The following is a 13,051-nucleotide window of genomic DNA, read 5'->3' on the forward strand; positions in this document are numbered from 1 at the left end:
CTCTAACCTCCTCCCCCCCGCCCTCTAACCTCCTCCCCCCCCGCCCTCTAACCTCCTCCCCCCCCGCCCTCTAACCTCCTCCCCCCCCGCCCTCTAAACTCCTCCCCCCCGCCCTCTAACCTGCTCCCCCCCCCCCCCCGCCGCCCTCTCTCCTTCCCCCACCCCCCCCCCCCCCATCCCCATTCCCTCTCCCGAAGGGGAGGATAATAATACGCAAGAATTTGACATGCTGATTCAAAGCAGTCCGTTCCCTTTTTATAGATCAGTTACTTCTTTCATCAGAGTCTTAATCCAATAACATATTCCAGCATCCTTGGATGTTGAAAGGCGCGCCTCGCCTCACAAATCGTGGCATTTGATGGATGATAAATTAATCTAACCATTTTTTCCCCATCTAGAAAAACCCGGCACGTGAACATCCTGCTATTTATGGGTTACACCACGAAGCCGCAGCTTGCCATCGTGGCACAGTGGTGTGAGGGCTCCAGTCTGTACCACCACCTTCACATCATCGAGACCAAGTTCGAGATGATCAAGCTCATCGACATTGCCCGCCAGACTGCGCAGGGCATGGAGTAAGTGCACGATTCTACTCCTCGACCCGAGAAGCTCGTGTGGAATGGCTGAGAGTCTTGGTTTCAAACAGAAAGCTGGTGACTCCAGTGAACGTCAGGGATTGTTTAATAGATGGGCGGGTGGGCAAGTGACCACCTTCTCCCTGCTGGCCTAGTGGGTAAAGGTCCCACTGGGTATACCAGCCCCTCACTGACCACAAGGTCCCAGGCCCAGTTTCTGCCGACACTTGCCTTACGCTAGGTCACTCTCCACAGAGGTGCGTCACAGCGAGAGTCTGTGCCATCAGGGGAGGAGGAAACAATCTTAGAAAAGTAAATACAAAAGCTGTGTATGCCCTGAGGGTCGTCTTACCAGCCTCCGAATGAAATACACTGCACCATGGAGGCACCTGTTAGTGAAGGTCATGTGCCATTCCTCCTGTTGCCTCATATTGAAGTTGATTACTGATGTTGGATAAGCTGGATGCTAATGACGACTGTTCTTTGTCACAGCTACCTACATGCAAAGTCCATTATCCACCGAGATCTAAAAAGTAATAGTATCCTTTCATACTTGGAGTATGAGGCAGTGGGCGTTTAACCCCCAATGATTAAGACTGTAATGATTAAGTAGCTGAGCCATACAGGCCAGCGGTACCAGTTGTGATCTACTCTCAGCAAAGACAGCGGCAAGGATTCTCCCGTTAGCCTCAGTGACCACCCCCCGGGTTCATCATCATCATCATAGGCAGTCGCTCGAACCAAGGATGACTTGCTTCCACGACAAAAGGTTCACAGGTGTTTCAATGAAGGACCTAATATTCCAGATCCCGAACTACATCCTGAAGGATGGAAGATGCCTGTGCGTGGATTTTTTTAACGTGTGGTGGCCGTTGCACACCAGCCACCACACGGGCTTGACAGAGCTAGGTCTTGGTCCAGTGGCAAGGGTTAACCAGGACGACTGGAGACCAGCTCTGCTGCACAGACCTAGTGCGCACATATATCGCAATGTGGGCTGGCCTGTGCTGCCCCTGGACCCCGATCACGTCCCTCTACAATCTCTCGCCGCTCCTTCGCCCCGACCTCGCCGCTCCTGCTGTACCCGCCCACGCTCCAATCACCGACCTGGATCTTGGTGACGTCCCTCTTCACTGCTGTTGCTCTCCTGCTCCAACTCGTGCTGCTCCCTGGAGTGGTACCCCGCCACGCTGCTCCTTCCGCTCTCCGGCCTGCTCCGATGGTGCTCGCAGGTCGGGGCCCACGCAGACTGCTGGGTTAAGGGGGGAGAATTAGCGGAGGTTTCTGTTCCTGTGTAGTGAAGCCCGCTGGAAAGGTTGCACATCTGGATGTCAGGTGAAGACATGATCTGACGCAGTTGTGATGCCCTCCATGGGAGAATAGCTTCGCACCACTTAATGTAATGAGTCATTAGGAATGGCAGCACAGGATGGGGCCACTTGTACCATCTCCCCTGTACCAGTGATAACTCATCAACTAGTGCCATTTACTGTCCTTTCTGTTTACATCTTTATATTCCTTTTTAAACAACATAATCTCTGCCTCAACAGTACTTGTGGTACAGCATGTGTGGGGAAATAAAGTCCTCGAACTTCACCCTTCATTGTTTTAGTGACAGTCCGGAGATAATGGCCTCTATTGCTAACCAACAGAAGCAGCCTTTCATTGTTCATCCTCTCAAAACCTTTTCGTCAATTTGAAAACCCCTGGCCTTGTCTTAGACTTAAAAAATCCCCAGCCTTTCCTCCTAACTCTAATCTCTCATTCCTGGTTCTCGTTCTATTCAATCATCACTGTCCCCTTTCTATAGCTCTGATATTCTAGCTATAACGAGGTGCCCAGAACTTCTTCCAGTACTCCAACTGTCAGGTAAACAATCTCCCGACAAATTTAACACTTCCCTGCCGTTGTATTTAGAGCCTCTACATATAATATCCGGAAACTCTACCGACATTACATCATGTTTTCTATCTTTAAAGAGCTTTGTTTCTGCGCCCCTCCCCCACCCCGGTCTCCCTGTATCTGCACCCACCCCTTGCTCTCCCTGTATCGGCCCCCCCCAACCCCCTTCGCTCTCCCTGTATCGGCCCCCTCCACTCCCCCCTCGCTCTCCCTGTATCCCCCTCCCCCTCACTCTCCCTGTATCCCCCCCCACCCTGCTCTCCCTGTAACCCCCCCCCGCTCTCCCTGTAACCTCCCCCGCTCTCCCTGTAACCCCCCCCGCTCTCCCTGTAACCCCCCCCCCCTCGCTCTCCCTGTATCCCCCCCCCCCTCGCTCTCCCTGTATCCCCCCCCCCCTCGCTCTCCCTGTATCCCCCCCTCGCTCTCCCTGTATCCCCCCCCACCCTGCTCTCCCTGTAACCTCCCCCGCTCTCCCTGTAACCTCCCCCGCTCTCCCTGTAACCCCCCCCGCTCTCCCTGTAACCCCCCCCGCTCTCCCTGTAACCTCCCCCGCTCTCCCTGTAACCCCCCCCGCTCTCCCTGTAACCTCCCCCGCTCTCCCTGTAACTCCCCCCCGCTCTCCCTGTAACCCCCCCCGCTCTCCCTGTAACCCCCCCCGCTCTCCCTGTAACCTCCCCCGCTCTCCCTGTAACCCCCCCCGCTCTCCCTGTAACCTCCCCCGCTCTCCCTGTAACTCCCCCCGCTCTCCCTGTAAACCCCCCCCGCTCTCCCTGTAACCCCCCCCGCTCTCCCTGTAACCCCCCCCGCTCTCCCTGTAACCCCCCCCGCTCTCCCTGTAACCTCCCCCGCTCTCCCTGTAACCCCCCCCGCTCTCCCTGTAACCACCCCCCGCTCTCCCTGTAAACCCCCCCGCTCTCCCTGTAACCCCCCCGCTCTCCCTGTAACCCCCCCCGCTCTCCCTGTAACCCCCCCCGCTCTCCCTGTAAACCCCCCCGCTCTCCCTGTAACCCCACCGCTCTCCCTGTAAACCCCCCCGCTCTCCCTGTAACCCCCCCGCTCTCCCTGTAACCCCCCCGCTCTCCCTGTAACCCCCCCCGCTCTCCCTGTAACCCCCCCCGCTCTCCCTGTAACCCCCCCCGCTCTCCCTGTAACCCCCCCCGCTCTCCCTGTAACCCCCCCCCGCTCTCCCTGTAACCCCCCCCCGCTCTCCCTGTAACCCCCCCCCGCTCTCCCTGTAACCCCCCCCCGCTCTCCCTGTAACCCCCCCCCCGCTCTCCCTGTAACCCCCCCCCGCTCTCCCTGTAACCCCCCCCCGCTCTCCCTGTAACCCCCCCCCGCTCTCCCTGTAACCCCCCCCCGCTCTCCCTGTAACCTCCCCCGCTCTCCCTGTAACCTCCCCCGCTCTCCCTGTAACCCCCCCCGCTCTCCCTGTAACCTCCCCCGCTCTCCCTGTAACCTCCCCCGCTCTCCCTGTAACCTCCCCCGCTCTCCCTGTAACCTCCCCCGCTCTCCCTGTAACCTCCCCCGCTCTCCCTGTAACCTCCCCCGCTCTCCCTGTAACCTCCCCCGCTCTCCCTGTAACCCCCCCCGCTCTCCCTGTAACCCCCCCCGCTCTCCCTGTAACCTCCCCCGCTCTCCCTGTAACCTCCCCCGCTCTCCCTGTAACCTCCCCCGCTCTCCCTGTAACCTCCCCCGCTCTCCCTGTAACCTCCCCCGCTCTCCCTGTAACCTCCCCCGCTCTCCCTGTAACCCCCCCCGCTCTCCCTGTAACCCCCCCCGCTCTCCCTGTAACCCCCCCCCGCTCTCCCTGTAACCCCCCCCGCTCTCCCTGTAACCCCCCCGCTCTCCCTGTAACCCCCCCCGCTCTCCCTGTAACCCCCCCCGCTCTCCCTGTAACCCCCTCCGCTCTCCCTGTAACCCCCCCCCCGCTCTCCCTGTAACTCCCCCCGCTCTCCCTGTAACCCCCCCCCCCCTCTCCCGGTAACCCCCCCCCCGCTCTCCCTGTAACCCCCCCCCCGCTCTCCCTGTAACCCCCCCCCCCGCTCTCCCGGTAACTCCCCCCGCTCTCCCTGTAACCCCCCCCCCCGCTCTCCCGGTAACCCCCACTGCGCTCCCTGTAAACCACCCCCGCTCTCCCTGTAAACCCCCCCTGCTCTCCCTGTAACCCCCCCCCCCGCTCTCACTGTAACCCCCCCCCCCCCCACCGCTCTCCCTGTAAACCCCCCCCGCTCTCCCTGTAAACCCCCCCCGCTCTCCCTGTAAACCCCCCCCCCCTCTCCCTGTAAACCCCCCCCCCCCGCTCTCCCTGTAAACCCCCCCCGCTCTCCCGGTAACCCACATCGCGCTCCCTGTAACTCCCCCCCCCCCCCGCTCTCCCTGTAAACCCCCCCCCACACTCTCCCTGTAACCCCCCCCCGCTCTCCCTGTAACCCCCCCCCCGCTCTCCCTGTATCCCCCCCCCCCGGCTCTCCCTGTATCCCCCCCCTCGCTCTCCCAGTATCACCCCCCCTCGCTCTCCCAGTATCACCCCCCCTCGCTCTCCCAGTATCACTCCCCCTCGCTCTCCCAGTATCACCCCCCCTCGCTCTCCCAGTATCACCCCCCCTCGCTCTCCCAGTATCACCCCCCCTCGCTCTCCCTGTATCACCCCCCCTCGCTCTCCCTGTATCCCCTCGCTCTCCCTGTATCCCCTCGCTCTCCCTGTATCCCCTCGCTCTCCCTGTATCCCCTCGCACTCCCTGTATCCCCTCGCTCTCCCTGTATCCCCTCGCTCTCCCTGCATTCCCTCGCTCTCCCTGTATCCCCCCCCCTCCCTGTATCCCCCCCCTCGCTCTCTTTGTACCCCCCCCCGCTCTCCCTGTAAACCCCCCCCCGCTCTCCCTGTAACCCCCCCCCGCTCTCCCTGTAACCCCCCCCCGCTCTCCCTGTAACCCCCCCCCCGCTCTCCCTGTAACCCCCCCCCCCGCTCTCCCTGTAACCCCCCCCCCCGCTCTCCCTGTAACCCCCCCCGCTCTCCCTGTAACCCCCCCCCGCTCTCCCTGTAACCCCCCCCGCTCTCCCTGTAACACCCTCCCCGCTCTCCCTGTAAACCCCCCCCCCGCTCTCCCTGTAACCCCCCCCCCCGCTCTCCCTGTAACCCCCCCCCCCGCTCTCCCTGTAACCCCCCCCCCCCGCTCTCCCTGTAAACCCCCCCGCTCTCCCTGTAAACCCCCCCCGCTCTCCCTGTAACCCCCCCCCTCCGCTCTCCCTGTAACCCCCCTGCTCTCCCTGTAACCCCCCCGCTCTCCCTGTAACCCCCCCCCGCTCTCCCTGTAACCCCCCCCGCTCTCCCTGTAATCCCCCCCCCGCTCTCCCTGTAACCCCCCCCCCCGCTCTCCCTGTAACCCCCCCTGCTCTCCCTGTAATCCCCCCCCCCGCTCTCCCTGTAATCCCCCCCCCGCTCTCCCTGTAATCCCCCCCCCGCTCTCCCTGTAATCCCCCCCCCGCTCTCCCTGTAATCCCCCCCCCGCTCTCCCTGTAACCCCCCCCCGCTCTCCCTGTAACCCCCCCCGCTCTCCCTGTAATCCCCCCCCGCTCTCCCTGTAACCCCCCCCCGCTCTCCCTGTAACCCCCCCCCGCTCTCCCTGTAACCCCCCCCGCTCTCCCTGTAACTCCCCCCGCTCTCCCTGTAACTCCCCCCGCTCTCCCTGTAACTCCCCCCGCTCTCCCTGTAACTCCCCCCGCTCTCCCTGTAATTCCCCCCCCGCTCTCCCTGTAACCCCCCCCCCGCTCTCCCTGTAACCCCCCCCCCCGCTCTCCCTGTAACTCCCCCCCACTCTCCCCGTAACTCCCCCCCGCTCTCCCTGTAACTCCCCCCCGCTCTCCCTGTAACTCCCCCCCGCTCTCCCTGTAATCCCCCCCCCGCTCTCCCTGTAATCCCCCTCCCGCTCTCCCTGTAAACCCCCCCCCCCCGCTCTCCCTGTAACCCCCCCCGCTCTCCCTGTAACTCCCCCCGCTCTCCCTGTAACTCCCCCCCACTCTCCCTGTAACCCCCCCCGCTCTCCCTGTAACTCCCCCCGCTCTCCCTGTAACTCCCCCCGCTCTCCCTGTACCCCCCCTCGCTCTCCCTGTACCCCTCCCTCGCTCTCCCTGTACCCCCCCCATTACTCTCCCTGTATCTTCCCCCCCCCCCCCCCATTGCTCTCCCTGTATCTGCACCCCCAGCTCTCCCTATATCTGCCCCCCCCATTACTCTCCCTGTATCCCCCCCCCCCCCATCGCTCTCCCTGTATCGGCCCCCCACCCCCAATTGCTCTCCCTTTAGCTCTGTGCTAATTATCCTATGTATTTAATTATCTTTCAATTGTTCCTCAGTTGGCCATGCCCATTAATTTGGTATCTTCAGCAGCCTTTATCGTGTCCAGATCATTTATATGAATGAAGAACAGGAGACCCCAGCACAGCTTCATGGGGCACACCACTGCCTGAAATCATTTACCCTAACTCACCGCCTTGTGTCTCCTAGCCCACCCTCTATCCCTGCAGCTACAACCCTTTCATACCCTGTGCCTTCATTGTCCTAACCAATTGTGGCCGTTCATTAGAAGTCTGAAAATCCATATATGCAACAGCCACTACATTCCCTTTAGCTACGCATTCTGAAAATTCAATGAAATGAGTTAACCTGCTGTGACCTGCCCAATACAGATCCATGTTGACTACCCCTACCCCATGGTTTTCTCGGTGCCCACTAATTCATTCTGTCTTGTGGACTCTAGTCATTCACCCTCTTTTCACAGACTATTAAAATGTTCTCCTAAGTGCCTGTGTGATCTCCTCCCTAACTTCCTTCAGTGTTCTGGGATACATCCCATTTGGGTCTACTGACTTTTTAAGCAGTTTTTCTTTGAATAGTTATTTCCAGTAGTAACACTTCCACATACGCCTCAGGGCTCATCCTATCCCATTCTCACCTCTCTCTAAAAACACAGGTGAAATACTTAATTAAGCATCTCCCCAATTATTACGAATCCCCCAATTCTCTCTCAATTCATCTCTCTTTTACTTACATGCTTCTCGAATCCTTTTCTATGTCCCTTTATGTTGATCAGTCTTTATCATTCTCTCACCTCTGAGTCAGAAGGTTGTGGGTTCAAGTCCTACTCGAAAGACTTGAGCACATAAATCTAGGCTGACACTCCAGTGAGGCAGCGCTGCACTGTTGGAGGTGCCGTCCTTTGGATGAGGTGTTAAATGGACGTAAAAGATCCCACAGTACTATTTCAAAGAAGAGCAGGGGAGTTATCCCGGGTGTCCTGGCCAATATTTATATCTCGATCAACGTCACTAAAACTATGGTTGTTTGGGGGAGCTTGCAAGCCTGTTTCCCACATTACAACAGTGACTACACTTCAAAAAGTATTTCATTGGCTGTAAAGCATTTGGGATATCCTGAGGTAGTGAAAGGCACTATATAAATGCAAGTCTTTTTTTTGCTTTCCTCCAAATGTTTTACACCTCTCTTGTCCCTCACATCCAAATTTAGTCCTTACCTCCTTTTTAAATCTCGGCTCTGCTCGGCCTAAATCCCTATTTATTCATGGAACCTCAGCCTTTGGCTCATCCCCGTTACTCCGATTCAGACTGTATCTAACCTGGACCTGCACCGCCTCCTGTTTAACCATCTCCCCATGCTGCTCCACACTTTGATTTTTTGCAATTGCTTTCTCAGAACTAAGTTCCTTTTCAAATTAGCTAGTTTCCAGTCTAATATGTTTATCATGGATTTCTCCTTTTTAATCTGTTTCCAATGTGACCCTTGTTAGGTTTTGCTTACTAATTCCCAACTGTTCCCCTGGCTTCAGATCATTTGCGTGTACCACTTCATCACCCATAACCAGATCTAGCCCTGTACCTTCCCTTGTTGCATGCAACATATCATTGAAGGAACAGTGCTGGCTGTATTCTAAGAAACCTTCTCCATTCTGGTAGCAAATATTTGCCTTATCCCAGCCTACTGCAGGATATTTAGATTCCCCCCATTAGTTTTCTTACCACTATAAACCTCTACAAGTTACCTACAAATCTAATCCTCGATTTCATATTCATTGTTCTCTAATGTACTCCTGATATGATAATGGATCCATTTATCATCACTAACTCTACCCTCTCATGAGCACCACCACTATTAATAAATCCTTTCTGTGGCTGGAATTGTGTTTCTCATCAGGCCAGCCCAATTCCTCTTTTCCGTCTCTGTCTCTCCTAAAACGTTCCCAGTTCTACTTCGGCTGAAGCCAAGTTTCTGTTAAGGCCACAACATCATGTCCCGCCATTCTAATTAGTGCCTATAGTTATTTCTATTACTTTGCATTTTTGCAGATAAACACTGCAGCACTGACATTCCTCATGACCCCTTTCCCTTCTACTTGTTTCCTTCATCTTTTCAATCAGCCTCCATACCCCACTGACTCATTGCACCGTCACCCCCACCCCCCACCCCCCACATGCCGAAATAAATCTCTCTGCCCCGCTCGCCTGAGTCAGTCAGTCACACCACAGTTTTATTTGTTGTTTATGCCACGTCAGTTCACCCAGAGCCCATCTCTCCTGTGTAGCCCCCAACGCCAACAAACATGAAACGCTCCCTCCTGCAATACTAGAGGGGGAGGTGAGGCAGAATGTGGGGGTTAATTAGCTAAAAGATCCTCTGAAGTGCTGTCCTGGGGTTTGCCGATAGTCCTTTTATTAATCTTCCGAGAGGCACGGAATTCAGTGTTTTTGATTGCCTTCTGGAAAATAAATATAGTTTTCCTTCGATAAATATCAGAGCGACATAATTAGAGATTCCTGCCTTCTGGAATATTCAGTGAACAGATGGTTGTCCTAATCACATTTATTTTTACTTCCAACCAATGAAACAAAATCTCTTGGCTGGGTACGGAGCTTGTAAACAGCAATCCTGTGTTAATAGCCATTGCTTTTCCACAATCTACCTGAGAACTCATTTACTGCTCCCAGAGTCCTCGACACCCACTCCCATTGCTGCTGGACACCGGTTACCTCTCTCCACTGGTATATTTTGTATTATGTGTTCTCTGCATTACTAGTGAAACAAAAAGATTTAGAACCATAGAAATTTACAGCACGGAAGGAGGCCATTTTGGCCCATTGTGTCCGCGCCGGCCGACCAAGAGCTATCCAGCCTAATCCCACTTTGCAGCTCTTGGTCCGTAGCCCTGTAGATTCCGGCACTTCAGGTGCACATCTAAGTACATTTTAAATGTGGTGAGGGTTTCTGCCTCTACCACCCTTTCAGCAGAAATTTCCCTTCATAATCCCCTCTAAACCTCCCCCCAATTACTTTAAACCTATGCCCCCTGGTTATTGACCCCTCTGCCAAGGGAACCAGCTCCTTCCTATCCACTCTATCCATTTAATTTTAAACACCTCAATCAGGCCTCAGCCTTCTCTGTTCCAAAGAAAACAGACCCAGTATCTCCAATCTTTCCTCATAGCCAAAATTTTCCAGTCCAGGCAATGTTCTTATAAATCTCCCCTGCACCCTTTACAGTGTGTTACATGGCATAACAATATTGTAATAAAACATTGTGATCTGTGACTTGCAATGAGCAGCATCAGATTCCTGGGCATCTCCACTGGCAACGCATAGTGCAGCAAAGCTAAACGGCTGTTGCCAGCGGCACGTATGTGACCAGGCTTCACCATTGCTGACCAGTACAGACACTGAGGGAGGAGTGTGACTGAGATCTTGCCCAGGGCAGCAGTTGTAAATGTGACTGTACCGACTGTGCACCACTGTTCCCCAGCACACTACTTAGTGGTAACCATAATCTGAATGGTGCCACAGTCTCCGATACCCCATTTTAGCTGGCTGGTGGACAGATCAGAAAGGGGCGGACTTAACTCTTCCTTTGCTACATATAGCAGATAATTGAACTGAGAACGTCCTCAGGCACCAATGTTTAAACTTCTGTATAAACCAGATGAGGCATTCTTGCTTTGAATATAAAGGGACACTTGGATTACCCTGAGCCCCCCACCCCAGGGTAGTAACGGTTCCATTTTCTACCCCCTTTGTACAGGTGGTCAGTAGGCTTTGGGGTTAGGGATTTGTATCATTCATGCTTGGTGTCTCTGAGTTCCTTAACTCCAGTTCAAAGATATTTTTCTACATGAAGATCTAACGGTGAAGATCGGGGACTTTGGCTTGGCGACAGTGAAATCGCGGTGGAGCGGGTCCCACCAATTCGAACAGCTGTCTGGTTCTATCCTGTGGATGGTGAGTGCCGAAACTATATCTAAAGCTGGCCGTTATAATATGAGTGGTGGAAGAGGAGAGCCTTTGTTATTGCCCAGGCTGTACACTGCATAGTTCAGTCGACCCCAATGTCACACATTCATACCAAGAGATGAAATACATGTTAACATTTCATTTCATTTCCGAGCCCATTTCAGCTTAGTACAGTTTTGATTGATGCGAGATCAATTATACATCGTCAAACCCCACTACTGTCGCTGTGTTTTCATTGGTAGAATCAAGGTCACCAAAGTGAAATCCTTCACTCCTAATACCCGCGTTACCCAGTGAATGGACATTCTGATCGTTGTTTGAAAAACTTTACATCGATGGAGGTTCTACCTGGGATTACACCGGGCATTTGGAAAAAGTGTGTAGTGGAATTTCTGACCCTTCCTCGCACATCAAAATCTGAACTTTGAGAACGGTGAGAATTGGGAACTCTCCCTGAGAGCTCCGGGAATGGGGAGGGCAGGTCTGAACAATTGTTGGGACAACTTCTTAGTTCTCCGCTCAGCTGCACTGTGGCCAAGACAGGAATCGGGGCATTTGGGTACAAATCGCCGTAGAATTCGGCAGGATGTCCTATCGTAATGCATCACTTACCCCAATTAAAAATGTAACCGGCAAGGTCGCGGATATAATGTCCCCCCAGCCCCGAGACTCTATCTTTTGATGGTGGGCTGTCCACCTTTCAGAGGCCAACCTGGGGCGGGAGAAGTCTGGGTAGAGGTTCTGCATATGAAGCAGTGCTGGAAACCCTATGGTCATGAGCTGGAGGTAAATCTGTGTTTCTCAGAATGCTTGCACCAGAATTAGTGTGCAGAGAAAATCGTTCTACTTTGTTTATGATGCTAACCAGAGCAAATTTGCTCCCAATAGATTCGCTGAATAAACTATTTTTTTAGAAAAGGGCATTTGAATGCAGCTGTAGAAATTTTTAAGTGGCTTTTCCCTTCAGCCTTTGGAGTCCTGAAGTGAATTTCCCAGTGGGGCAAGTTGAGGTCTGTGTCGGTGTTTGAGCAGTGGAGATGGTCTCACAGGATTGGATTCAGTGGCAGGAGTCGTCGGATGAGATTTGTAATCAAAGCTTCTCTAGCGGGTGGTGTGGCATTGATCAGTGCAGGCTCCGTTGTCCCAGGCTTGATTTCTAGTCTGTGCTGGGTGAAGCCGGGCTAAGGAAGGGTACAGACAAATTGGCTGGAGTTCCTGCTGCCGATTACTATGTAGTGATTCCTGCTGGAAAGTGCAGGTATGCAGACGGGACCCGATTCCTTCACAGTCAGAGTCCCCGCCAACACTCAGCGGTCTCTTGGGCCAGGTACCGGAGGAGAAGCTTGGAAGAGGGCTTAAAGCAGGCGTATGCGAATCGTGGCCCATTGGCTTTTAAAGTGCAGCGTGTTCTCCGGTACTAAGGTTGAACACTGCCGGGGCAAGCTGCCACTCGGTCACATCCCTGGCACAGGATCAGGAGGCACGCCCTGCCCAACACGGTCATGTCCACCCCCCCTCCCCGGCACTCCTTCCTGCTCTCTCTCGTTCTCTGTAAGGCAAGCCCCTGCCCCTTCAGTCTTCACTCTCCCACCTTCAGGCGAAAGGTTCCACGTGTTCAGAATAAATATCTTGGGGGAAACAAATTGATACATTTATAACTTTTGTCAGTTTAGCTCATCATTTCTTTTGAAAAGTTACTTATTCTTGATGATAGATTTTCAAACAAAATGGCTAGTAACCAATGATATAGGGCCCTGGTGAGACCACACCTGGAGTGCTCTTTTGATCTCCTTCCCTGTGGGATGGGAGGATTGTCCTATGAGGAGAGATTGAGCAAACTAGGCCTATATTCTCTAGAGTTTAGAAGAATGAGAGGTGATCTCATTGAAACATACAAAATTCTTACAGGGCTTGACAGGGTAGATGCAGGGAGGATGTTTCCCCTGGCTGGGGAGTCTAGAACCAGGGGTCACTGTCTCAATAAGGGGTCGGCCATTTAGGACTGAAATGAGGAGAAATTTCTTCACTCAGAGGGCGGTGAGTCTCTCGAATTCTCTACCCCAGAGGACTGTGGAGGCTCAGTCGTTGAGTATATTCAAGACAGAGATCGATAGATTTTTTGATATTAAAGGAATCAAGGGATATGGGGATAGTGCAGGAAAGTGGAGCTGAGGGAGAAGATCAGCCACGATCTTATTGAATGGCAGAACAGGCTCGAGGGGCGGAATGGTCTACTCCTGCTCCTATTTCGTATGTTCTAATAGCGTTAAGGATCAAATTT

At 54.3% G+C, this 13,051-nt stretch overlaps 1 protein-coding gene across 1 annotated transcript in view; it reads left to right on the forward strand.

The window, feature by feature from the left end:
- Positions 1–13,051, forward strand: part of LOC139281563 (serine/threonine-protein kinase B-raf-like) — a 163,210-nt gene that overhangs the window by 46,861 nt on the left and 103,298 nt on the right. Inside the window, exons 2-4 of the mRNA XM_070901724.1 lie at positions 399–575; positions 1,068–1,114; positions 10,640–10,758. Coding sequence (XP_070757825.1) covers positions 399–575; positions 1,068–1,114; positions 10,640–10,758 — 343 coding nt within the window. The remainder of the gene's footprint in view (positions 1–398; positions 576–1,067; positions 1,115–10,639; positions 10,759–13,051) is intronic.

This window comes from Pristiophorus japonicus, chromosome 15 (genome assembly GCF_044704955.1).
Source record: "Pristiophorus japonicus isolate sPriJap1 chromosome 15, sPriJap1.hap1, whole genome shotgun sequence".
Taxonomy (NCBI): Eukaryota; Metazoa; Chordata; class Chondrichthyes; family Pristiophoridae; genus Pristiophorus; species Pristiophorus japonicus.